The 27158-nt window shown below is 40.5% G+C and overlaps 1 protein-coding gene across 2 annotated transcripts in view; it reads left to right on the top strand.

Annotated features, from left to right (window-relative positions):
• NR3C2 (nuclear receptor subfamily 3 group C member 2) overlaps nucleotides 1-27158 on the top strand; it is a 348657-nt gene that overhangs the window by 311082 nt on the left and 10417 nt on the right. For both annotated transcript variants that reach the window (XM_019828874.3, XM_003984956.6), the window contains exon 8: nucleotides 108-265. In XM_019828874.3, coding sequence (XP_019684433.1) covers nucleotides 108-265 — 158 coding nt within the window. The remainder of the gene's footprint in view (nucleotides 1-107; nucleotides 266-27158) is intronic.

Here is a 27158-nt window from a genome sequence, read left to right on the forward strand (position 1 = left end):
CAGTATCAATCTAAAAGTATGAGCCTAAAAACCCCAAAATATTCTACACCATTGTTAGAGCTGTTTCCCATCTTGGGAATTTACATGTCTGTATTCCTTAAACACAGTTCCAAAGGATGGCCTCAAAAGCCAGGCTGCATTTGAAGAAATGAGGACAAATTACATCAAAGAACTGAGGAAGATGGTAACTAAGTGTCCCAACAACTCTGGGCAGAGCTGGCAAAGGTTCTACCAGTTGACCAAGCTTTTGGACTCCATGCATGACGTAAGTAGAGCCTCTTGGTGCCTGTTAAATGAAGGATCAACAATCACACACACTGTTGACCAAACAGTGGAGAGGGGAGAAAGAGTTCTCAGGGCTTTGGGAAGAATAGAGGTAAATTATCCAGTGGGAGGCAGCAAGAGTTGAGAACTGATTAGAAAGGAAATTTCCTTCAGATAACCTTTGAAACAAACCTCATTTAAAGTAAAGGGTGTGGCTCTTTTCCATTCTGAGCAGGGTAAGAGTACTATGGACCATAATGGCGAAACCTCTGTGTCCTGGGCCAGGGAAAGCCCTCAGATTTGCTACAGGTGTCAGATCAAGTTTCACATTTCTGCTTACAATTTAGGAAATGTTTGGTTAATAAAAATGTTTGCTTTAACATTGCACAAATAGCGTCCATCTTCTACAACTGTTAATCTAATAACCCAATCTTCCCAAAACATTATTAGTGGTCTAGGGCCAACTGGGATCATCTCAATCTTTGCCAAAGTTTGAATCCTATATTCATTCCTCACGGGAGTCACCTTTCTTGTCTTACGTAAATATAGAAAGTAAATTCTGAGCTTGTTTATAAATCAATCAATTATAGATGTAGTCGAGGTGTTTGTTAGCAGTTTCTACAAAATATCGATTTGGATAACTTGCTTTGTTATGTCACTTGAAATATGCTTCTTGTTTCACTTTGTGAGCAGTTTTCTCTAGTTCTGGCTCAAAAAAAAAAAGTTGTACACAGTCATGCTGATTTAGTTTTTGATATTTGTGAGGTTTTCATACTTTCTTCTGGAAAAGTTATTGCCCAAGTTCAGCCCATATGATTTGTATAAGAATTCAAATATTTCTCCGTTGTTCAGAAAAATGTTGCCAGGCTCCATGGCTGGTATTATAACAATACTACTATTGAAATAACGAGTCATCCTTTAAAATTTTGTTTATGCCAGTGGAATGTGGCGTCTCTGTGGTTTGATTGATAAAGAATCTCATTTTCCGGTGTTTTACACCAAAGACTCCATACATATCACATTGATTTTGCTTTCTCTCAACTTCTCACATTCCCACAAGGTGAATTCAGTGATAATTTTGCTAATTGTCAGTGGCCTAAAGAGCATGGCCTAATGGAAAATCTTAGGACGAGAAAATGATGGCAAACACAGCTCTAGAGAACACAACTCACATGGGGAACAGAGAAAAACAGTGCCTGGAGGGCAGGTCATCTGCACAAGAACCAGTAGTACATTTACTTTCTTCTGTCAGTTTTGTTGAAAGTCCTTTCTAGTGGACTCCGAATGGGTTTTTGTGGTTCCTTCTTGATGAATTCTCATATGTGATCAAACGTATGGACAGGCACAAATGCAATATCAAGATTGGTATGTAATGTGTCATCATTGCAACGTATGATAATAGCTGATATATTTTGAAGCAATTTGAGAGTAATGAGACTGACGACCAAAGTTAAAACTTGTTTATCCACAGCCTTTCAGAGTCTGTGTGCTTTAAGCAAAGTGGCCGTGTGGAAATACTCAGGGTCCACCCCAGTGGTCAGTGTGTCCGACTGTCCTCTGCCAGCTTGGTTTTCTCAGTGCCATGCTTGGCACAAGATCGGAACTCAGTGACTGCTTGACCCAAATGGCTATATCATAAATGATGATATTCTGCAAAATTCCCCGAGGGAAAAAGGGTCCTTTTAGTATTTTTTTTAATCAAGGTATAATTGATATGCAGTAAAGTGAACATTTTTTTAAATGTTTATTTTTGAGAGGCAGACACAGAATCTGAAGCAGGCTCCAGGCTCTGAGCTATCAGCACAGAACCCAACGTGGGGCTCAGACTTACAAACCGCGAGATCATGACCTGAGCCAAAGTCGGACGCATAACTGACTGAGCCACCCTAGGCGCCCCTAAACTGAACATTCTTAAAGCGTGCCTTTGGGAAATGTGACACAGTATACACCCATGAAATTGTCATCACCATCAAGATAAAAAACATTTATTACCCGAAAAATTTCCTTGTGCCCCTTTTTTAACCTTTACTTCCACCTCCTGCTCCCCAGTTGCTTTCTATATTGCTTTCTGGCAAGTTGGACTTCTATATTCCCAAGTCTCACATACATGGAATCATGCAGTATGTACTGTGCTTTTTTTTCTTTTTGTCTGCCTTTCTTTACTTAGCATAATTATTTTGAGATTCATCCATGCTAATGCACGTATCACTAGTTCATCCCACCATACAGATATTGCACAGTTTGCTAGTCCGGTCACCTGTTGATGGACATTAGGTTGTTTCCAGATTAGGGACTGTAACATAGAAAGCTGCACCGAAATTTGTGTACAAGTCTTTTATGGACATTGCTTTCTTTTTCTTGGGTGAAGAGCTAGCTAGTAGTAGAATGCCTGGGTCATATGGTATGTGTGTTTTCATTTTTTATGAGACTGACAAACTGTCTTCCAAAGTGCTTGTCCAGTTGTACATCCGCTTAAGACGTGTGAGTTCAGACTACTCCACTTCCTTGCTGGCAGTTATGGCTAGTCTTTCTAATTTTAACCATTCTAATAGCTACGTGTTGGTATCTCACTGTGGTTTTAATTTGCATCTCCCTCATGATTAGTGATCTTTTCGTGTGCTTATTTGCCATCTTTATGTCATCTTCTGTGAGTTGTCTATTCAGCTGTTTCACTCATTCTTAAAAGTTGGATTGCTTTCTGATTGTTGAGTTTTAAAAGTTCTAGATACGGGTCCTTTATCAGATTTATCATTTGCAAGTATTTCCTCCCAGTCTGTGGCTTATCTTCGTTTTCTTAACAATGTCTCTTGAAGAGCAGTTTCCCATTTTTTTTATAAAGTCCAAGTGATTGTTTCTTTCTTTCTTTCATGAATCTTGTTTTTAGAAGTCTTGGCCCAGGCCAGTGTCACAAAGCTTTTCTCCTGTTGTCTTCTAGAGATCACTCTCCTTCATTGACAGATATGGAGTGTCTTAAAAACCATTTTTTTAATGTATTTCTCAGAGCATTTTTTTTTCTTGTGGAAGGGTGAATCCAATCCTCCTTATTCCACCATAGCTGGAAGGAGAACTTTCTTTGGGGAATCACTGCTGTCATTTTAATTCTGAAACCCTCGTTTTAAATTATCAAAAATGTCTGCTCTTAGAAGTAGCCCAACAGAAGCATCTTGAACGCTCTATTTATATTCCTGTTCTAGACAGAACATTGAAAAATGCATTGTAAGTCTAGAGGGACCTTTCTAACATTCACGCTTACTCAGACTTGAGACTGCCTACAGCTTTTTCATTAGAGTAAATTAGTGAATCAACATTTGTGGAATTTTCTTTCAGGGAACAAAGAGCTACACAATGACTGGCTCTGTGCTCAAGCCTAGTTTTGGTCACCTTGTGGAAAAAGAGCATTTGTTCCTGAGGTTCACACAAATAAGAACCCTATGAATCAAATCAAAGTTCTGCTTAAATAGCGTGCATAGCATGCCACCCCTCAGGACACATGTCCATAGATCTCAGGACATGTGGATTTCTCCCACATGGTGCACACGTGTGTTGGCAGAATGGTGCCAAGGTGAGTGAAAGGAACATTCTCTGAAAAAATAGGTTGGCAGCTATTTGAATCGGGCAGCAACTTTAATGAATCATAATCCTCCTGAACATCAATCTTTCCCCAAAGAATGTTTCAAAGAAAGCAGCTGTGGGCAGGCGGCTAGGAATAGATGTATTTTTTGCATTGTAAATGTTTGGGTGGTATTTGTAAAGCATACAGATTTCTTATTCTTCTAAAGAGAATTGATCATTAATAGTCATTCTCTAGCTATTGCTAAGACTGGTGACTAATATTCTATGTGAAAGAAGCACATTTCTGATAAATTTATTGGTAACTTCTGTTCATTCATAGAGGTCAAGGATTATATTATGATCTTTGTGTAGAACTGTTAGTAAATGTTAAATGATATTAATAGTACTTTTTAGAGGCCTTTTTCTATTAGTTTCAAGGTCATACTATTGTGATAACTTTATTTCAACATATATACTAGAAAAAAAGGGGCCTGGTGCCTAGCAATATTGACAGGGCTACAGGGGATACAAAATAAATACATGACACCAACCCAACCCTCAGATAGCTTAGATTCTAGGCAGGTGGCTGGAGCACAATATGCATGCAGCAGAAAGTAATCAGGCACCAGAACTGGCCATCTGGGCAGTAGAACCTTGGAGAGCACATGAGTTGCATTCTTTCCTGTGCCAGTGAGTCCCCACCCTGTTCTGGAACCGCAGGTGCAAGTGTGAATAGAATACCTGTCCTTAGGAATCCCATTTGTTTGATGCGGGAAGACGTTCCGCTTACTCAACAAATGTTTTCATATCTGAAAGTGCAAGGCAGCGTACTCAGGGGAAGAAACCCAAAGCCTGACCTCCAGGAGCTTGTAGTCTGCCCAGGGCACCCAGACGGCACTACACAGGCATTGTGTTTGGGAGCTCCGATGAGGTGAGCGTGCCATTAGTTGTGGATGTGGACTCACTGCAGTTTATTCTGAGTTGATAATAAGTCTAATTGAAAAGTTACAGGAGTCAGCTGTGCCAGGCAGGCGTCCTGGAAGGCTTGTGGAGGGGGGGGAGGGGGGGATTTCAGAGAATCTTTATTTCAAAAGAGACAGAGACCCAGAGAGTGATTTTGCAGGGTCCATAGGTAGCCAGTGCACCTGAGCCCTCTTGACTCACTGTCTAGTACTTTTCACACCACCGTCATAGTGAAGGAAAGCTTCAAGCTCAGAGCAGCTGCTCAGTTTTAGGCCGGTCTGCATCTTTGCAGATCAGAAAACTAGCATCGAGGAACATTAAAAACAGCTGCACCGTGCTCCAGCTCTCCAGACTCGTTTGGATCTTCCCTGGCATCTTGTGGAATGCGTTGTTTTCGTGAGGCACGCGGTTGCATCTTGAAGGCAGTGAAACCTGGTGCTGTATTAAAGTGGCACGCATGTTTAGCAGTTCCCAAAACATAATGTTGGGTCTGTCTCAGTGTAAGCTGAGCAGACTTAAGTGTGGAGGCTTTTGTCTCTGCGGACGATCGTTAAATCCAGGTAAGAACCTATCCGTTGCCTGGGCAGGCACTGGCGTATCACTTAGAGGCTGTTCTCTGTGTGACAAAAGGAAACACTCTGAGGGCCATGTTGCTGAATAATTGCCTTCTGTGGTTCCAGAGAGAATGCTCAACAACTGAAGTGGCTTTTCTCTCGGAGCCAAGGTTTTCCTTCTGCGAGGTGGGGGGACGAGGGGGGGTGAGGAGCAGAACATCTGGTGATACAGTAAATGCTACACGTGCACACTGGGGAGACTTCATGCTCTACATGAAGAGGGCGTTAAGTTTCAGTGACACAGTCACCAACAAAAGAGATATTGCTGCAAGCAGTCGAGACTATTAGCAAATTATTTTGAGATTCTCATTGCTCATTTAATTAGTGGGTGCTTTTGCATTCGGGCTGTGGTAGTGGTAATTTCCATCATGATTACACTATAGGTGGTTTTGAGATCGACGCAAACCTATTTTCAGCATTTCTTACCGCACGCTGAAGAATGCCAGCCACAAGTTTGGCTCGGTCCACCATTTGGGCAGCCCGCTTTCTTTCACATTTGATTCTGGTTTACATCTTCCCAATCAGCTTCTCCTCGGGAAGTGTTCTGAGACCAAAATAGGAGCCCACCACAGAAATGGAACCCCTGGGGATGGCCTGTGGTGCGGCACCACCATTTCACTCAGTAAACTTGGGCACTTAAATTTTCCACCCTCAGTTTCTTCAACTATAAAACAGGAATAGTATCCACCTTATAGGGAATTTTTAGGACTGAATGCAATAACACAGGTACTGCATAAGGCATTTGCCACATAGCAAGCACCAAACAAACATTCACCCCTTTGCATCCCCTTTTCCCATACTTTGTTAGAATTTCCTCAAAAGCATGTGTCTGTACCACCAAAAACCTTCCATCAGGCAGTTTTAATTTACTTGTTACTTTTTTTTTATGTTTGTTTATTTTTGAGAGAGCAGAGGAGGGGCATAGAGAGGGAGACAGAGTATCCGAAGCAGACTCTGTGCTGACAGCAGAGAGCCCAATGCGGGGCTCAAACCCACGAACCATGAGATCACGACCTGAGCAGAAGTCGGTCCCTTAACTGACTGAGCCACCCAGGCTCCCCTTAATTTACTTTTAAATACAGAGACACCCAAACCTTTGAGACATAGCATGTATCTTCAAGGAAATGACAGTCTAAAAGTTGGCCAGATCAAGCAGGGAAATAGGCAGTAAAGATCATTCCACAGAATAGGGCAGGAAGCACAAAAGTTATCTGGTAGTGAGTTCATAGAATTAAGTCAGTCCTAAAGCATTTCCACGGTACTTCAGGTCCTGGTGCACACATCAGCTACACATTTACCGAGGGAGATTGGTATTGTTACAAACGTGTTGGGGTGTGTTTGAACCACTTTCTGATTCGCTAAAAGGATTAAAGGTATTTGATGATGGAATGATTGCTGTGAGGTGACCATGAGGATGATTGATCCTGGCGAACCATAAACCCTTGCCTCAGGTGTTACCAGAATACTGCTAGCAATGAAAAAAGGCTGACCATGCTGCTGCAGCACGAGGAGAGAAATTTCCCTCTCTTCCTGTTGCTCAAGTGACAAGGAAATGACACTATTTGATTCTCTATTTTTTTTTAATGGTTATTTTGAGAGAGAAAGATCACAGGGTGGGACAGAGAGAGGGGGAGAAAAAGATCCCAAGCAGGCTTCTGGCTGTCAGCACAGAGCCTGACATGGGGCTTGAACTCAGGAACCATGAGATCATGACCAGAGCTGAAATCAAGAGTCAGACAATTAACCAACTGAGCCACTCAGGCGCTCCTGATTCTCTATTTGTACAGTGCTGGCAATAGCACACCTGGGTGTGTGCACGTGTATGTGTGTAAGAGAGTTCAAATTCAAAGCCACAGTTCTATTTCACTGAGCAAAACTTAATTATTTAATATAATTGTTAGCAGTGTTACACTGCCTTCTCCTTTGACAAGACCATGACTAAGAAAGTTTCTAAATAAAGGAAGAATTGTTTATTCCAGAGTCAGAGAAGGGAGCAAAGCCTTGTGCACCAGTGGAGGGAGGATACAAATTATGCAAAGACCCTCCCCTTTTGAAAAAGAAGTCTTCATAAGTAAAGGTTTCAAATTAAATGAATACTTGACATGGCAAATCTTACTCTTTGTCTAGCTGGTGAAACCAGTGGAACAGTTATTAATGGTTTACAGCATCTGTTTCTGCACTTCTATATAGTATGTAAGGACTGTCATTTGCCTTTACAAATTTTTAATTTAAATTTAATTTAAAGAGTATAGCATGATTCAGAATGCTTTGTCCTGGGTGAGTTGTGCCAGTGAGTGCTTATTTTAAATGTTCATTTAGAACATGTTTTATGTTCGTAGAGTTGAAAAAAAATCCAACGGATGTAAGAAAAAATAAGAATGGGGGGAAATGGAAAAAGATAGGTCAGAATATTCTAGTATTTCAATGTTGTGGATAAATAGGAATTTGACTCTGGGTGTGGTATAGAAAGGTCTGGGCGGTTCAAGGATTGGCCATGAAGCCCAGATAGAAGATATAACTCCCCACAGATATGAAGGATGTCTTTACCTGTTCCTTTTTTGTTCACACATGAATTAAGGGCAGCGTCAGTGGTCATGACTGTGACTCTCCAAGCTCTCCTAGGGTTTCTGATCAGTTCATATTGTGAGAGGCAAAAGAATAGCTGAATTACTGTCTTCCTAAACCTGTTGGAAAGAGGATTTCAATAACCAGGACACTGCATAAGAAAAGATATCTTTCAGTGTCTCGTTGTTTTAGACCCTGTGGAATGAGACATCCCTATGTCAGTTACACTTCCTGTTTATCATCTCCACAGAGGTATGCAAAGGAAGTGCTGCTTAGGGGCTCTGCTTCAGGGACCCGAGGTCCCAGTAGAATAGGCACATGTACAGCGGCCTCCACCAGGCCAGGTACCGTACTGGTACGGAGGATACAACAGCAGCAAAGGAGACTTGGTCCTTGACCTCAGAGTGCAGTATGATGGGGAGTATAACAATCAAACTGGGGATTAAAATCCAGCATGACAGGTGCTCATTATGGGCTGTAAGGCCCATAGTTGGAGTATCTGGAAGAGGAAGAGGCACAGTGGAGAAGGCCCAAGACATGAGGTGAGGGAAGTGATTGCTGAGCTGAGCCCCAAAGGCAAAGTAGGAGTTTGCCAGACAGATGGAAGGAAGCTGCTCGTAGCCAAAGGAGTTAATATCCCAAGAGAGAGACAGCATGGTGATTTTGAGACATGGAGAATTTCATTGTATCCAAGAGCATCGGGGAAGAACTGAGAGAAATGAGGATGGAGACAATGAAAGAAACTGTGAAATCACCTCAAGGGAGCTATTGAGGGATTTTGAACACATCTGTGGAGAATCTAGACCTGCCCCTTTGCAGTGCAATGACCATTAGTCACGTGCGACTGTTTACATGGAAGTTAATTAAAATTAAGTAAAATTTTAAGCTGAGTTCCTCAGTTGCACCAGCGACATTTCAGATGCTCAGTGGCCACATGTAGTTAGTTGCCACCATTTGGGGCAATGTAGGAAGTCTGACAACTATCCATTATTGGACAGTGCTGATCTAGAGAATCTATTAGTGGAGGGCAAGAGAAACAAAGGGCCAGTTGGGGTGCTGGTGCAGTGATCCGGGGAAGAGATGGGGGACTGAGAGCTAGGGAAAAGGGACTGAGGAGATATTCATGTGGTGGAGTGGACACGGAGATTGAGAAAAGAAGATGCCCCTTGGGAATTGGACATAGGTGGCTGGATGGGGTGGAACCAGAACTGACCAGGGGCCTGAGCAGGAGGAGCTTTGGGAGGGGATATGATAAGCAGGTTTTGGGTGTACTGATTTGAGGTGCCCTTATTAGCATATCCAGGGAGAAATGTCAGGTAGACTTTGGGCTCCATACAGAAGAAGATGAGGCATGACAGTGCTGATACAGACTGGGGAGGTGGCAGCACGTGGCAGTCATGAAGCCTGAGGACAGATGGCACTGCCCAAGCATTGGTGTGGAGAACACAGGGCCTGGCACCAAACCCAGAGGGAGAAACGGCCAGTGGATCGCAAGAAGGAAGTTTACTGAGAGGCTACAAAGGAGCTGCTGCTGAGCTAAAAAAAAAAAAAAAAAAAGGAGGCAAAAAGAGGTACAAAGGGGACAAACCAGAAAACAATGTATCTCCCACTGTGCAAATGAGGGGTCAGAAGCTGCAGAAAGGTCAGTCAGCAAACAGTCTGAAAACTTCAATAGCCATAGCAACGAGGAGATTATTGTGAAAAACTACTGATTGATTCAACTTGTGTTAATGTTCTGTAGTTTCTAGTAACCAGTCAGAATCCACAAAGCAAACTGGGAAAATATTTTTGTAAAAAGAAGAAAATTCAAGGTATTTTCCAGTAAAGCTCCTTAGAAAAAATTGCTGTTATAAATAGGAAGTATGAATCTTTCTGTCATGTGAGAACATGTGTGTAAATGAGTATATGTGGATGAAGGAACCTGCAGTTTTTGTGTTTGAGTACAGCAAAGAAATCACAATGGCTTTGCAAACTCTATCTTTGTGAGTAACCCCAAAACAAACTATTACAGACCTCAATCCAGCCATGTAGGAGTTAATTGTGCATTAGTGAAAGCTTTACTAGATAGTATATACATATACATGTATTCTGTACACTAAATATACATAGACATACTGCACAGTATATGGATCTAGACAGAGACAGAGATGGAAGGCGGGCATTGAAGGCAGCCATGGTGCTTCAAGGCTGATTTTGCATTTCAAGTCGATTTTATCAGTGATACCGCTCTTGAGTCCTTTCTCACCCATCACGTTCATATGAAACCTTAGTTACAGTGACAGTTAATTTCCACATGCAGCCACAGAACTTTATCTCCTTTGGTGTTTCATGGTTGGCCGTGGTTTCCTGTGACTGACTTAATGTCAAATCTGTGTTACTTCTTACCTCTTTGGAAAAGGTTGATTTAAAACATTGAATATTTTCAGTGGCTAATGTTTAGACTATGGCAATATTTACCAACTGCTGGTCTATAGCCAGGCAACATTCTGAGATGCAGTTGCTTTCAGTTATAGAGAAGTGAGTAAAAAAATTCCATACAGGGTTTTGTCATTGCTTTTATTTTAATTGTGGTAAAATACATAAGCATCGAAGTTACCGCTTCCACCATTTTTCACTGTACAATTTATTGGTGCCGGGCACACTCACATTGTTATACAACCAATCTCCAGAACTCTTCAGCTTGTGAAACCAAAACTCTGTGCTATTAAACAACTCCTCATCCCCCTCCCCCAGCCCTAGCAACCTCTACTTTTTATCTCTGAATTCGACTACTCTAGGTACCTCAGATGTATAGAATCATACAGTATTTGTCTTTTTGTGACTGATGTATTTCACTTAGGTTATCCTCCACGTCCATCCATGTTGTGTCCAAATTTCCTTCCATTTTAAGGCTGAGTAATATTTGTTTTAAGTATGTGCCATGTTTTATGTATCTGTTCATCTGTTGGTGGACACTTGAGTTGCCTCCACCTCTTGGCTATGATAAATAACGCTGCTGTGAACATGGGTGTGTAGCTACCTCTTCAGGACCTTACTTTCAATTCTTTGGGTATATTCCTAGAAGTAGAATTGCCAGATCATATGGTAATTCTATGTTAATTTATTGAGGAACCACCAAGCTGGTTTTCATAGTTTTTTACATTCCCACCCACAGGGCACAAGGATTCCTGTTTTTCTACATCGTTACCCACACTTGTTATTTGCTGTTCTTTGGTTGCTGTTTTGCTTTTGTTTTGTGTTTGTTTGTTTGTTTGTTTGTTTGGATAGTGGCCACTCTAATTAGTGTGAGGTGGTATCTTGTGGTTTGATTCGCATTTCTCTAATGATCAGTGATGTTGAGCATCTTTCAGGTGTTTATTAGTCATTTGTATTTCTACTTCAGAGAATTGTCTGCTCAACTCCTCTGCCCGTTTTTTAAATCAGTTGTTGTAGTTGTTGAGTTGTACAAGTTCTTTATTCTGGATATTAATCCCCCATCAGATACATGACTTGCGAGTATTTTCTCTCATTCCATGGGCTTTGTTGTTTATTTATTTTGGTGTCAGAATCTTTCCCCTATGAACTTATAATGATAACAGACAGCAGTTTGTGTCTTTTAATCCTTCACTGGAAAAATTAAAAGTTATGTCTGATCCTAATTTATTTAAAGAAAGGGGGAAAGGTGTATTTTCTTGTGGTAATAACTACTCCTTTGGCTTCATTAATTAACATTTTAAAAGTTGCAAAGCCATAGAACATGTGCCATTGCTCACATTTTTGAAAGAATGCTGGGGGGGCAGGGGGGGGACCAGGATCTTGCCTTGCTTGAGGACATATGAAAGAATAATGCATTCCATTCCTACCTTATTCTGTAAGACTTATGATGCTAGAGGGTGAGCTTTCTGGGAAGAGATAGATAGATAGATAGATAGATAGATATAGAGATAGAGATAGATATCCGGTAAAAAGAACCACTGAGGGTCCTAGAAGCCATGCTCATAGACAATCACATTGAAATCTAACCAGACACATAGGCATCTTTTCTTAATCTAAAATATATCTAGGGAAGATTTGGGAAAACTATCTCATTGTCTAACACCTGTGTCAATAAATCCCCACCTCTTATGCAGCCTAAATCCCTCTTCTTAAAATATAAAATAACTATATAATACCTGGGGTTTACCTAGTGCCTTTCTTTCGTAAGTCCTGTCATTAAATCCTTCTACTCCCTCCATGAGGCAAGGATGAGTAAATACTACTATTTACACTTAATCACCTCATCCTAATTCCTTTCTCTATAAAAATTCCTTTCTCTATACTTTTCTCTATAAAAGTAATATTTACTCATTTTTAAATGTTTTATAGAGAAAAAATATTAAAACAGGGAGTGATTAAGTGCCCTTTCCCAGGTTCATAAATGAGGCAGGACCAGAAGGCAGGGGTGCAGGAGGGAAGGGAACATGTGTGAGAGACGTCAGTGTAGGGCCAGCCCTGTACCTGGGTAGCTCTGTTAGCCCTGGTAGGTTAGGGATCACTTCAGAGCCCCGCACATAGGAGGGTCCCACTCTTGGCTTAATATTTTGCTCTCACCATCTTGAAATCTGTAGCAAACTTTGCACAAGGGGCTCCCCAAATAATGCAGCCTGTCCTGGGCATAATATTGTCCATCTAAGATCATGTTGATTAGAAGAGATGCTGAGTATGAAGAGCACTTTGCAGCCTGTGGTGCACGGTGCACATGTGTCTTTGAAAGGAGGCAGCAGAGGTTATAAAAGGCAGAAAGCTTAAAGGAAGCAGGGTATGAGAACTGAGGGAAGTAAGAGACTTGTCGATACACTGGAAAGGAGCCTTAAACAGCTAAGGCCCAACATGACACAAAAAGAAATAGTGGAGAAATTTCATAAGGGAGAGAGACACCGTGAAGCAATAGAAAGGGGGAATGTTATTATCATGTGCTGTTTTAGATGAGGGTGGATCATTTTAAATGACTGAGCTTGCAGGGACCCGGAAGATGCCAGTTGATCAATTTTGTTTACCAAGGTCATGGTTAAAGGACCTGGAAAGTGTATGTGGTTTCACACACAGTTGACCCTCATTATTTGCAGATTCTTTATTTACAAATTTTCCTACTGGTTAAAGTGTATCTGTAAACCCAAAATCCATACGGAACTTTTGCAGTCATTCACAGACATGCAACAAGTAGTAAAAATGTGCACGTTCCCAGCTAAGGTCAAACAAGGTGATATTCTGCCTTCTTGTTTCATCTCTCCTATAGCAAAGAAGTGTCTTTTTCGTGATCTGTTTAGTGGCACAGGTTTTGCATTGTTTTGGTGATTTTGATGTTTAAAATGGTCCCCAAATGTAGTGCTCATGCACTGTCTCATGTTCCCAAGCAGAAAGAAAGCTGTGATGTGCCTAATGGAGAAAATAATTGTGTTCAGTAAAACTCCATTGAGGCATGAGTTATAGTGCTGTTGGCTATGAGTTCAACGTTAAAGAATCAGCAATATACATTAAATAAGGTCTTTAAACAGAAACCCATAAAACAAGGTTGTATATTGATTGTTGACAGTGTGACCAGCAGTTCATGGAAACCTAACCCTGTATTCTCCCGAGGAACAAGGGTTCAGGATCTGCTAATTTTGTTCTCCATGACATAACAGAATGTAACTACCGTGAATAATGACAAATGGAAATGTATGTACCTACAGGGACTATAGACTCAAAGGGAAATGACTCCTGAAAGAACAGCCAGAAATGGAAGACAAGGGTGACAGTGGTTCTCCATTCAAATGACAAATTCTGGAGCCTTTAAGCTAGACAATGATGTTATAGGGATTCTTTGTAAACCCTTTCCTAAAGGCTCAGAGGATCTGGAGAGCATTTGGAAACTCAGCTCTAGCTACCAACCATATTGCTTGGTTCACTTTTTTTTTCCTTTCACATTTCAATATTTCTGAAATCAGGAGACATCTTATACTTGATTTATATATTTTAACAACCCACCAAACCTGTTCTCCCATAAACTTACAGAATCCTTGGCATGCCTTCCAGTCCAGGGCCACAAGCTTTTTCTGTAAAGGGCCAGATGGTCAACACTGTAGGCTTTCTGGGCCCCACAGTCTTGCTGCAACTGCCTGGCTCTGCCATTGTAGCAGAGAGCAGCCATAAATGAATAAGCCTGGTGGTGTTCAAGTAAAAACAGTAAAATTGCTATTTCTATCATTTCTGCATGTCATAGAATACTCTTCTTTTGATTATCCTTCAATCTTTTAAAAGTATAAAAAACAGGGGCTCCTGGGTGGCTCAGTCGGTTAAGCGTCCGACTTCAGCTCAGGTCATGACCTTACAGTTCATGGGATCAAGCCCCCCGTCGGGCTCTATGTTGACAGCTCAGAGCCTGCAGCCTGCTTCAGATTCTGTGTCTCCCTCCCTGTCACTCCCCCACTCATGCTATACTTCTCTCTCTCTCAAAAATAAACATTGAAAAAAATAAAAATAAATAAAAGTATGAAAAACCAAATGAAAAAACACATTAAAAAAAAAGGCAAACAGTTCTTAGGCCAGAACTACTTGGCCTTCAGGCTACAGTTGGCTAACCCCTGATTTATTCGGTGGCATAATAGAAACAAGGGAATGAATGAGACCCCTTGGTCTCAAGTGTTCTTAGTTGGATCAAAAGAGGTTGCCCCTGCCCAGTGGGGGTCTGCCCCTTGTTCCTTAGTGTTCCTTTTCCTTCAGAAACTGAAGTAAGGATTTTAATGGATTTCACTCTTGAGTTAACCTGATATTAAAGTTGGTAACTTACCAATACGAGCTGGTTTAGATTTTTACGTGGCTTAGTACAGTGTATACTGGCAAAAGGATCCTAGGAAATACTGAAAACAAAATTAAGAAAAGTTCATACTTCTATATACAGTAACATGCCAATGCATTTCAAACACAGCCCTTTCCTCAGATTCCCTTTGTTCAGCAGTGTTCTAATTATCCCTTTATCTTTAAGCTCTCCTTTCTCTGTTTCCATTGTGTCATTTTTCTTTGTGTTTCTCACATGTACAATAGACCTTATGCACAAGAAGGCGGAGCTGCGATCCAGAATGAGGCTTGTAACACAAGGAAACTTAAACAGGGTGGAAATTAAATAAATTTAAGTCCAAAAAAATTGGAAGGAAATTGAACCCATCTTGCTTAGCATAGCATCCAAACAACATATTTTGAAGATACAATATTCATCACTGACCAGAGATCAGTGACTCTACTGAATTCAATATAAAAATGATAATGAAGACAAATTAAAAAGTAGCCTGAGATAACAGAGTTTCTAGAAAGGCCCTTGGTTTTTCGTAAGATGTGGAGCAGCTCTACTTCCCATCCCAGAAGCCGGCCTCTTTTCCTCTTGGGCACCTGGTCTGGCCCAAAATGCCCAAGCCTGCACCAGCCTAGGCTCTGGAACTATACCCTGTGAGGCTACACAGGACAACCCTGCCTCTTTCACTTCTCCAGGCAGCCAGGCCTCTCTGGAAGCAGAGCTAGAGGTGCCCATCCTGGCCTGGAGCCCTGGCTTCAGCCACCCTTGCAGGGGGTCCCCTTACCTAGAATTTGCAGGCAGATCTCATGTGAGAGCAGCAGCCCCATGGAGCCTTGTCCCCTGCTTCAGGGACACACTTGAACCCAATGCATTAGATCTGTAGGACTGGCTTACTGGATGTGATTTTGTACCCTCCGATGCCTCCTCAATTCTCCCACCCTTTGAAACCACCATTCTATTCTCTGTTTTTATGAGTTTGGCTTTTTTTTTTTGTTTGTTTTTTGGTAGTGTTTTTATTTGTAGTTCTCTGTTCCTTTTTTCTTCTTTTGCTCTTTTCCCTTATGATTGATGACTTTCTTTAGTTTTCAGCTTAAATTCCTTTCTCTTTATTTTTGTGTGTCTGTTACAGGTTTGTGGTTACCATGAGGTTCACATATAACATCCCAATTATATAGCAGTCTATGTTGTTGATGGTTGGTTTAGTTTGAACACATTCTAAAATGTGTTCACTAAATTTTTACTAAGCACTAAATTTTTACCCCTCCCCTCCATGTTTTATGAACCAGATAATCATATTTGATATCCTTTTATTTTGTGAATTCCTTAACTGAATTTTTAGATGTAATTGATTTACTACTTTTTTCTTTTAATCTTCATTCTAGCTTTATAAGTGATTGACCTACTATTTTTATTGTATGTTTGCTTTTACCAATGAAATTTTTTTGCCTTTCATAATTTTCTTTTACTTAGCAGCCTTTCCTTTTCTGCTTTAAGAAGTCCCTTTAACATCGGTTTAGTGGTGAAGAGCTCCTTTAACTTTTGTTTGTCTGAGAAACTCTCCTTTGTCTCTGAATGGTCATTTCTCGGGTAGAGTATTTTTGGTCTTTTCCCTTCAGCCTTTCACCTGTATCGTGCCACTCCCTTTTGACCTGCAGAGTTTCTGCTGAGAAAGCTTAGCTGATGGCCTTTATGGGGTTTCCTTGGTATGTAACATTCCTTCTTTAATTTTTGCCATTTTAGTTATGTATCTCGGTGTGGACATCTTTGGGTTTATCTTGTTTGGTGCCTCTCTGTGCTTCCTAGACCTGAGTATCTGTTTCCTTCTCCAGATTAGGGAAGTTCTCAGCTGTTATTTCTTCAGATAAATTTGCTGCCCCTTTCTCTTTCTTCCTTCTGGGATCCCTATAATGCAAGTGTTAGTATTCTTGATATTGCCCCACAGGGCCCTTAAAATAGCCTCACCTTTATTTTTTTTTTTCCTGTTCAACTTGAGAACTCTCCATCACCCGGCCTTCCAGATGCTGATCTGCTCTTCCACATCCTCTAATTTGTTGATCCCCCCCTACTGTATTTTTCATTTACATTATTCTTCAACTCTGATTGTTGTTGTTGTTTACATTTTCTGTCTGTGTTGACATTCTCGCAAAGCTCATCCTCTCTTTCCTCAAATCCGGTGAGCATCTTTATGCCTATTACTTTGAACTGTTCACCAGGTAAGTTGCTTACCTCTGTTTCATTTTCTGAAGTTTTGTCTTACTCTTTTTTTAAATTTTTTTTTAATCTTTATTTATTTTTGAGAAAGAGAGAGACAGAGCATGAGCAGGGGAGGGTCAGAGAGAGAGGGAGACACAGGATCTGAAGCAGGCTCCAGGCTCTGAGCTGTCAGCACAGAGCCCAATACAGGGCTCGAACTCACAAACCATGAGATCATGACCTGAGCCGAAGTCAGATGTTTAACTGACTGAGCCACCCAGGTGCCCCGTGTCTTATTCTTTAGTTCAGAGCATATTCCTCCGTCTCCTCATTTCGTTTGACTTTCTGTTTATTAGGTGAAACCGTTACCTCTCCCAGTCTTGATGGAGTGACCTTATATAAGAACGTCCCCTATGTGGACTCTGTATGCCTGGCAGCTGAGGTTGGCTGGCTGGAGCTGGAGCTGGCACAGGCCGGAGGATCCCAGGGTGTTCTGCACAGGGGGCACCCTGGAGGGATGGCTGGAGCTGAAGTGGGTGCTTCATGCCGGGCTGGCACTGGACACCTGGGGCTGAAGTGGCCACAGACCAGCGGGTCTCAGGCTGCTTCATACCAGGGTCACCCTGGTGGATGGCTTGAGCTGGGGCAGGCGTGGACCGGGGCATTTTGCATAGCAGGAACCCTGGCAGGATGCCAGAGCTGCCCTGGTGGGATGGCTGGAGCTGAAGCAGATGTGGGCCATGCTGGGGCAGCCTTGATGGAGTGGCTGGAGCTGGTGTGAGCTAGGGGCTCAGAGCTTGCTGAGGCAGCAGGCTGGCTAGAGTACTGGGTCCCTGTTCCTGTCTGTGCTGTCAAGATAGGGAGTGTAAACAGTGGCTCTTGCCGGCACCATTGACCCCGGAGAGAGTTACAGCAATTCCCCCACCATATGGGAGACACTCAGGATTAGTACATGGGTTTCCTTCACTTACAGTCTACTTGCCTTTTAAACTGATGGTTTTGTTTTGTTTTGTTTTTTGCAGTGCCTCGGGTCAGATGAATCTATACGTGGCACATCTGTGATATCCCTTCCCTGCTGTAGGTTGCCACATTAGGGGTGGGGTTCCCATCATTACTGTGTCTCCCTCTCCCCTGCTGTTCTCTGTGTGGTACCTCAGTGCTTTATTGTGCAGAAGCTGTTCAGTCAGCCTTCAGTTCTTCCTTAGGAGGAATTCCTGTATATGTAGGTATAGATTTGGTGTGTCCATGAGAGGAGATGAATTCAGGATCTTCCTAAGTTGCCATCAAGTTCAGCTTTTTTAGATTCTACATATATATATATTTGTCTTTCCCTATATGCCTTGTTTCACTTAGTATAATGGCCCTTATGGGCCATCCATGCTATTACCAATGGCAAGATTTCCTTCTTTCTCATGGCTGAATAGTAATATCCCTTTGTGTGTATGTGTATATTTACCCCATCTTCTTTATCTATACATCTATTGTTGTTTCCATACCTTGGCTATTGTGAATAATGCTGCAGTGCACATGGGAGTGCAGAGATCTCTTCCATATCCTGTTTTCCTTTCCTTTGGATTATATATCCAAGAGTGGGGTTGCTGGATCACATGGTAGTTCTGTTTTTAATGTTATGAGGCGTCTCCATACTGTTTTCCATAGTGGCTAAACCACTTTGCATTCCCACCAACAGTGCACCAAGTGTTCCCTTTTCTCCACATCCTCACCGACACTTGGTATCTCTTGTCTTCTTTTTTTTTTTTTTTTTAATTTTTTTTCAACGTTTATTTATTTTTGGGACAGAGAGAGAGACAGAGCATGAACGGGGGAGGGGCAGAGAGAGAGGGAGACACAGAATCGGAAACAGGCTCCAGGCTCTGAGCCATCAGCCCAGAGCCTGACGCGGGGCTCGAACTCACGGACCGCGAGATCGTGACCTGGCTGAAGTCGGACGCTTAACCGACTGTGCCACCCAGGCGCCTCTCTTGTCTTCTTGATGACAACCATTCTAACAAGTGTGAGAGGTATTATCTCATTGTGGTTTTGATTTGCATTCCTGATATTTAGTGATGCTGAGCATCTTTTCACATACTTGTTGACCATGTGGATGCCTTCTTTGGAAAAATATCTGTTTAGTTCTTCTGCCATGTTTTTGTGTATGTGGTTTTTTTGTTTGTTCATTTTTAGTTTTTATTTTTAATTGGTTTGTTTTTTTGTTATTGAGATGGATGAGTTCTTTATATATTTTTGATAGTAACCCCTTCTCTGGTGTATGATTTTGCAAATATTTTTCTCCCATTCAACAGTTTGCCTTTTCTCTCTTTTTATTGTTTCCTTTGCTGTGCAGAAACTTTTCAGTTTTATGTAGTCCCACCTGTTGAACTCTGTTTTTGTTATTTGTGATTTTGGTGTCATATCTAAATTGCCAAGACCAATGTTAGGGAGCTTCTTTCCTATATTTTTTCCTAGGAGTTTTTTTTTTTATGTTTATTAATTTATTTGAGAGAGAGAGAAAGCACAAGCAAGGGAGGAGCAGAGAGAGAGAGAAAGAGAGAGAGAATCCCAAGCAGGCTCTGTGCTGTCAGCACAGGGCCCGAGGCAGGGCTCGATCTCAGGAACAGTGAGATCATGACCTATGCCAAAATCAGAGTCAGACACTTAACCAATTGAGCCGCCTCGGTGCCCTTTTTTTCCTAGGAGTTTAATGGTATCAGGTTGTATGTTTAAGTCTTCAACCCATGTTTGTGTATGGTGTAAGATAGTTATCCAATTTTCTCAATACTATTTGTTATAGAGATCATCCTTTCCCTATTGAGTTTCCTTGGCTCCCTTATCAAATATTAGTAGACTATAAATGTAGGGGTTTACTTCTAGGCTCACTATTCCATCGCTCTATTTGCTATATTTATAATAGCCACATATTGAAATTACTGCATAGCTCTGTGGTATAATTTGAAATCAGGAAGTACAGTGCCTCCAGATTTCTTCTTCTTTCTCATGATAACTTTAGCTATTCAGAGTCTTTTATGGTTTTGTATAAATTTTAGGATTTTGAAAAATTTCTATGAGAAATGCCATTAAATTTTTAATTGCAGTTGTGTTGAATCTGGAAATGTCTTTGAGTAGTAAGGACATTTTAATAACAAGTCTTCTGATCTATGAACACAGGATATCTTTGCACGTGTATCTTCGATTTCTTTTATCAAATTCTTGTAATTTTCATTGTACAGGTCTTTCATTTCCTTTGTTAAATTTAGTCATAATTTTATTGCTTGAATGCTATTGCAAATGGAATAGTTTTATTTCTTTTTCCAATGTTTTGTTGTTATTTTATAGAAATGCAACTCATTTCTATACGTTGATTTTATCTCCTGCAAATTTACTGAATTCATTGATTCAGTTTGAGGTTGAGTCTTTAGCGTTTTCTATACATAAGGTCATATTATCTGCAAATAACAATTTTACTTCCTCTCTGATTTGAATGCCTTTTATTTCTTTGTCTTTCCTAATTGATATAGTTAGGACTTCCATTACTATGTTGAATAAAAGAGGACACCCTTGTCTTTTTCCTCATCATAAAGGAAAAGCTGTCAATTTTTCACAATTGAGTATGTTAGCTATGGGTTTGTCATATGTGGCTTTTATTATGTTAAGGCATGTCCCTTACAGAACCAATTTGTTGAGGGCTTTTATCATGAAAATATGTTTCATTTTTTCAAATGTTTATTCTGCATCTATTTAAATGGTCATGATTTTTATATTTCATTCTATTAATGTAGTGTAACACATTTATTGATTTATGTATGTTGAACCATCCTTGCATTCCTAGAATAAATCCCACTTGGTCATGATGTGTGATCCTTTTATTTTATTTTTTATTTTAACTTGTTTTATTTTTCATTAATTTACATCCAAATTAGTTAGCATATAGTGCAACAATGATTTCAAGAGTAGATTCCTTAGTGCCCCTTACCCATTTAGCCTATCCCCCCTCCCACAACCCCTCCTGTAAACCTCAGTTTGCTCTCCATATTTATGAGTCTCTTCTGTTTTGTCCCCCACCCTGCTTTTATATTATTTTTGTTTCCCTTCCCTTATGTTCATCTGTTTTGTCTTTTAAGGTCCTTGTATGAGTGAAGTCATATGATTTTTGTCTTTCTCTGATTTCACTTAGCATAGTACCCACCAGTTCCATCCACATAGTTGCAAATGGCAAGATTTCATTCTATTTGATGCTGAGCAATACTTCATTTTATATATATATGCCACCTCTTCTTTATCCATTCATCCATCGATGGACATTTGGGCTCTTTCCATACTTTGGCTATTGTTGATAATGCTTCTATAAACATGGGGGTGCATGTGCCCCTTCAAAACAGCATATCTGTATCCCTTGGATAAATGCCTAGTAGTGCAATTGCTGGGTTGTAGGGTAGTTATATTTTTAGTTTTTTGAGGAACCTCCATACTGTTTTTCAGAGTGGCTGCACCAGCTTGCGTTCCCAGATGTGTGATCCTTTTAATGCATTGCTGAATTTGGCTTGCTTTTATTTTGTTGAGAATTTTTGTATCTGTATTCATCAGGGACATTAGTCTATAGTTCTCTTATAGTGTCCTTATCTGCCTTTGGTATCTGGGTAATTCTGCTCTCATAAAATGAGTTTAGAAGTGTTCCTTCTTCAATTTGGGAAGAGTTTGAGAAGAATTGACATCAGTTCTTCTTCAAATGTTTGGTAGAATTCACTCGTGAAGACATTTGGTCCTGGAGTTTTCTGTGTTGGGAGCTTTTTAATCACTAATTAATCACCTCATGTATTGTCAGTCTGTTCATATTTTCTCTTTATTCCCAATTCACTCTTGGCAGACTGTATGTTCCCAAGAATTTATCATTTATTCCAGATTATCCAATTTGCTAGCATTTAATTTGTTCATAGTAGTTTCTCATATCCTTTGTATTTCTGTAGTATCACTTGAAATGTCACTCTTCCATTTCTGATTTTATTTATTTGAATCCTATTTTTTTTAGTGTAGCTAGAGTTTCTCAATTTGACTTTTTTTTGAAAACCGGCTCTTAGTTTCACTGATTTTTTTTTCTATTATTCTTCTGGTCTCTGTTTCATTTATTTCCACTCTAATCTTTGTTATTAATTTCATTTGCTAACTGGCGGCTTAGTTCTTCTTTTTATAGTTCCTTGAGATATAAAGTTAGGTTTTTTTCAGATCCCTTTAGTTTCTTAATATATGCATTTATAACTATAAACTTCCCTCTCAGAACTGCTTTTGCAGCATCCCATAGGTTTTGGAACAGTGTGTTTCCATTTTCATTTGTTTTGAGATATTTTATTTCCTTTTGATTTCTTCTTTGACCCATTGGTTGTTCAAGAGTATTTAATTTTCACATATTTGTAGCTTTTCACATATTTCAGCTTTCCTCTTGTTTTGATTTCTGGTTTCATACCGCTTTGGTCAGAAAGGATGAGTTGGTATGATTTCAGTCATCTTAAATTCACAAGACTTGATTTGTGTTCTGTCATGTGGTCTATTCTGGAAAATGTTCCACGTGCACGTGAGAAGAATGTGTATTCTTCTGTTGGATGGAATGTTCCACAAATCTTTGTCAGGTCCATTTGGCTTAATGTGTGGTTCAGGCCCAATGTAAATGTTGGTTTTCTGTCTAGATGATCTGTCTATTACTGAAAGTAGAGTATTGGAAGTCCCCCACTATTATTGTATTGTTGTCTGTTTCTTCCTTCAGATCTATTGCTTAATACAGTTAGGTGTTCCAATATTGTGTGTGTGTGTGTGTCTGATTGTTATATCTTCTTGGTGAATTGACCCTTTTCTCATTATATATTGACCTTTGTCTCTTGTTACCATTTTGGCTTAAAGTCTGTTTTGTCTAATGTAGGTATAGCTACCTTACTCTCGTTTTTTACTGGCATGGAATGTCTTTTTCTCTCTCTTCATTCAGAGCTATGTATGTCCTTAAAGCTGAAGCAAATCTCTTGTAGGCATCATATAGTTGAGTCATTTTTTATTCATCCAGCCACTCTGCCTTCTGATTGCTTAATTCAATCCATTTACATTTAAAATTATTGCTGTGTAAGATCTTATAATGCCATCTTACTGTTTTCTGATATTTTGTTTTTCCATTGTTTCCTTTCACTGCCTTTGTAAATGCATAATTTTCTATGGCGGTATGCTCTGCTTCCCCCTTTTCTATCTTTAGTGCATCTACTCTAGGTTTTTGTTTTTGTTTTGTGGTTACCATGAGGCTTACATAAGACATCTCATAAATAAAACAGGCCATTTTAAACTGATAGCAACTTAACTTCAATTGTCTATAAACACTTCGCCCTTTACTCCCCCTTGTATATTTCTGGTATCGTTTACCTCTTTTTATGTTGTATGTTTATTAAATTATAGTAGCTATAATTATTTTTAATACTTTTTTCCTTGGACATTTATACTGCAGTTCAGTGGTTAACATACCATCCAAAGTCGGATTTTTTACCTTTACTAGTGTGGTGTATGCTTTCGTGTATTTTCATGTTGCTGATTAGTGTCAGTTTATTTCAGCCTGAAGAACTTTCAGCATTTATTACAAAGCAGATTTAGTGCTGAAGGAACTCCTTCAGCTTTTGTTGGTCTAGGAAAGTCTCTGTTTCTCCTTCATATCTGAAGGATAACTTTGTCAGATATAGCATTGTTGGCTGGCAATTTCTTTTTCTTTCAATTCATATTCTTTGAATATGACCTTCCACTCTCACCTGACATGTAGTGTTTCTTTTGAGAAATCTGCTGACAGTTTAATGGTGGTTCCTTTGTAGGTTATAAGGTTTTTTCCCTCGATACTTTTAGCATTCTTTATTTCCAATTTTTTGATAGTTTCATTATAATGTGTCTTGCAGAAGGTGTTTTTGCATTGAGATAATTGGGTGATTTTCTATAGCTCTGTAAACTTGGATGTCCAGTTCCCTTGCACGTTTAGGAACTTCTCAGCTCTTACTTCTTTAATAGTATTTTAAAAATTTTTAATGTTTATATTTGAGAGAGAGAGACAAAACGTGAGCAGGGGAGGGGCAGAGAGAGAGGGAGACACAAAACTCAAAGCAGGCTTCAAGCTCTGAGCTGTCAGCACAGAGGCTGATGTGGGGCTCAAACTCATCCACTATGAGATCATGACCTGAGCCAAAGTTGAACGTTCAACCAACTAAGCTACCCAAGCATCCTATCAGCTCTTATTTCTTTAAATAAACTTTCTGTCCCCTTCTCTATTTTCTTTGTGTAATCCTGATTGTATGTTCTTTTCATGAAACCCCATTAGATCATGTAGGCTTTCTTCACAGTTTTTCCTTCTTTTTTTTCTTTGTTCTCTTCTAACTTGGTTATTTCAAAATTTCTTTTCTCTAATTCACTTATTCTGTCTTCCATTTGCTCTACTCTGCTGCATTTGTCATTTCATTTATTGAATTCTTCAGCTCCAGAATTTCTGCTTGGTTCCCTTTATGATTTATAGCTCTTTGGTAATATCTCATCTTGAATGCGCATGCTCACGTGTGTGTGTGTGTGTGTGATTTCAACTGTCCTTAGAGTTTTTTTGGTACCTCATTGAGTTTCTTCAATACTGATACTGAATTCTTTATCCAAAATCCTATGCCTCTGAGCTCTGTTATTTGAGAATTATTATTTTTTGGTGATGACACATTTCCTTGATTTTTCATGTTCTTTGTAGTTTTGCATTGCTGCTTTCACATTTGAAGTAGCAGCCACCTCTTTAAATCTTTGCTTGTTGCCTTCACATTGGGTATTCAGCTCATTAGTGCTATTGCCATCTAGGGTTTTCTTGGCCTTTGTATGGGTACACCTGTTCCACTCTTCTTGCTCCCTCTTGTGGCAAAATTCTTAAGCTTTTACATCTTTGGTTCTTACAACTCACCAGGCTGGCTATCGGAAACCTTTGTTTTATTTTGCAGAAGACGGTGCTATAGCTCAAGTTTGTGGTTTCTCCCTAGTCCACAGACCCTGGCCTGTTTTTCAAGCACACTCCCAAGGAGCTTGCTCTTGCCACCACACTCAGAAGTGTGTACAAGGAGCCACCTGCAGAGTGGAGGGAGATATAGATTTAGTCCTTGGGGCATTAGGGTTGCCCACAGGCCTGGTAGGGAGATCCTCAGGTGTAGTACTCTGAGAAGCTCATGATCGGACTTCCCGCTGTGTGCAGGCAGCAGGCCCTGAGTCCCTTTAGTGTCCTTTGATATTCTTATCTTTCTTTCCTCCATCGTGGAGATCCCACCTAGGTACTCTGAGTGCTCCTGGAGAGGAATGGGTTCCTCCAGCTGCATTCCATACCACTGTGGGTAGCTGGACACTTACTCACTACTCTTCTTTTTCTCTGTGAGAGAGGTCACTACCACCTGATAGTTTAGCCCAGTGCAATGTTGCTTTGGTGGGGGTGAGGACAGCGTTGGTAAAGTGCTTTTTACCATCTCTGCTGTGTCCAAACTTGTTTTTGCTCCGTTGGTGTGCTGGAATCTCCCTTCATAAAAGCTAGGCTTAAGCACCTTCTCTGTTGTCCGTGGGTATCAGCTTAGATCAGCACTCTCTAGGTTTTTTCATGACTATGTCAAGAGGAGTTGGGGCAGGCTCACTGCTCCACGGGTTCCACCTGTGCCCATAACTGGATGCACAGGTATGTAGACTCCTCCTGAGTTCCCTGGCCTATGGTGCCAGATCCTGCAGCTCCCACAAAGGCACTTTTGTTCATGGATGGATGACTCATTCTTCATTGAAAAAGAGGGACAGAAAGGTACCTTCTGTCACTGTGGTGCTGTCACTCCCTGATATCTTCTCAGTCTTCTCTCTCGGTCACATCTAAGAGGCCTTCAGGACTGCTCCCAAACGCATCCTGTAGGTGAGCCCTCCAAGAGCACTCAGCAGAGTATTGGCACTGTGGGGCCTGGATTTCTAAGAGGAATCCACAAGGAAATGGTAGTGTAAACTGTGTTGTAAAAGGTTATATTGTCTTCTGGGTATAGAAGCTAATGCTACTAAATTTGGGGTGCTATTGTTACTCTTGTACCATGTTACCATCAGGTTTCACCGAGGCATCACCAACCAGAGAAAAACAGTCAGCCCTACATGGCCACAGGCACCCACCTGTGCACATGCAGGCATCTTCCACACTGCTTGCACTGGGTGGAGAGTGGGGTTTTGAATGAAGGCCAGACTCTTTTTTTGTTTTAATTTAAATTTTAGTAAGTTACCATATAGTACAATATTGGTTTCAGGAGAATTCAGTGATGCATCACTTATATATAGGGCTCATCACAGGTGCCCTTTTCAGTGCCCATCTCCCACCCCCCTTCCCTCCATCAAACCTCGGTTTGTGTTCTGTCATTAAGACTTGACTCTTGTGATTTGTTTCCCTCCCTTCTCTTTTTCCCCCTTCTCATGTGTTGATCTGTTTTGTTTCTTAAGTTCCACATATGAGTGAAATCATATGGTATTTGTCTTTCTCGGACTTATTTCACTTAGCATAATACATTATAGCTCCATCCATGTCATTGAAATGGTAAGATTTCATTCCTTTTGATGGCTAATATTCCTACACACACACACACACACACACCATATCTTCTTTATTCATTTATCAATCGACAGACATTTGGGCTCTCTCCATAGTTTCGCTATTGTTGATGATACTGCTAAGAACACTGGGATGCATGTTATGTACCCCTTCAAATCTATATGTCTGTATCCTTTGGGTAACTACCTAAGAGTGAAATTGCTGAATTATAGGGTAGTTCTATTTTCAGTGTTCTGAGGAACCTCCATACTGTTCTCCAGAGTGGCCATACCAGTTTTCATTCCCACCAACAGTACAAGACAGTTCCCCTTTCTCCGCATCCTCGCCAACACCTATTGTTTCTTGTGTTGTTAATTTTAGCTATTCTGACAGGTATGAGGTAGTATCTCATCATGGGTTGATTTGTATTTCCCTGATGATGAGTGATGTTGAGCATCTTTTCATGTGTCCGTTGGCCATGTGTTCTTTGGAAAAATGTCTATTCATATCTTCTGCCCATTTCTTCACTGGGTTATTTTTGGGGTGTTTGATAGGTCCTTTATAGATTTTGGATACTAACCCTCTGTCAGATATGTCATTTGCAAATATCTTCGCCCATTCTGTAGGTTGCCTAAGTTTTGTTGATTGTTTCCTT

Source organism: Felis catus, chromosome B1 (assembly GCF_018350175.1).
Source record: "Felis catus isolate Fca126 chromosome B1, F.catus_Fca126_mat1.0, whole genome shotgun sequence".
In the NCBI taxonomy this organism is placed as follows: domain Eukaryota; kingdom Metazoa; phylum Chordata; class Mammalia; order Carnivora; family Felidae; genus Felis; species Felis catus.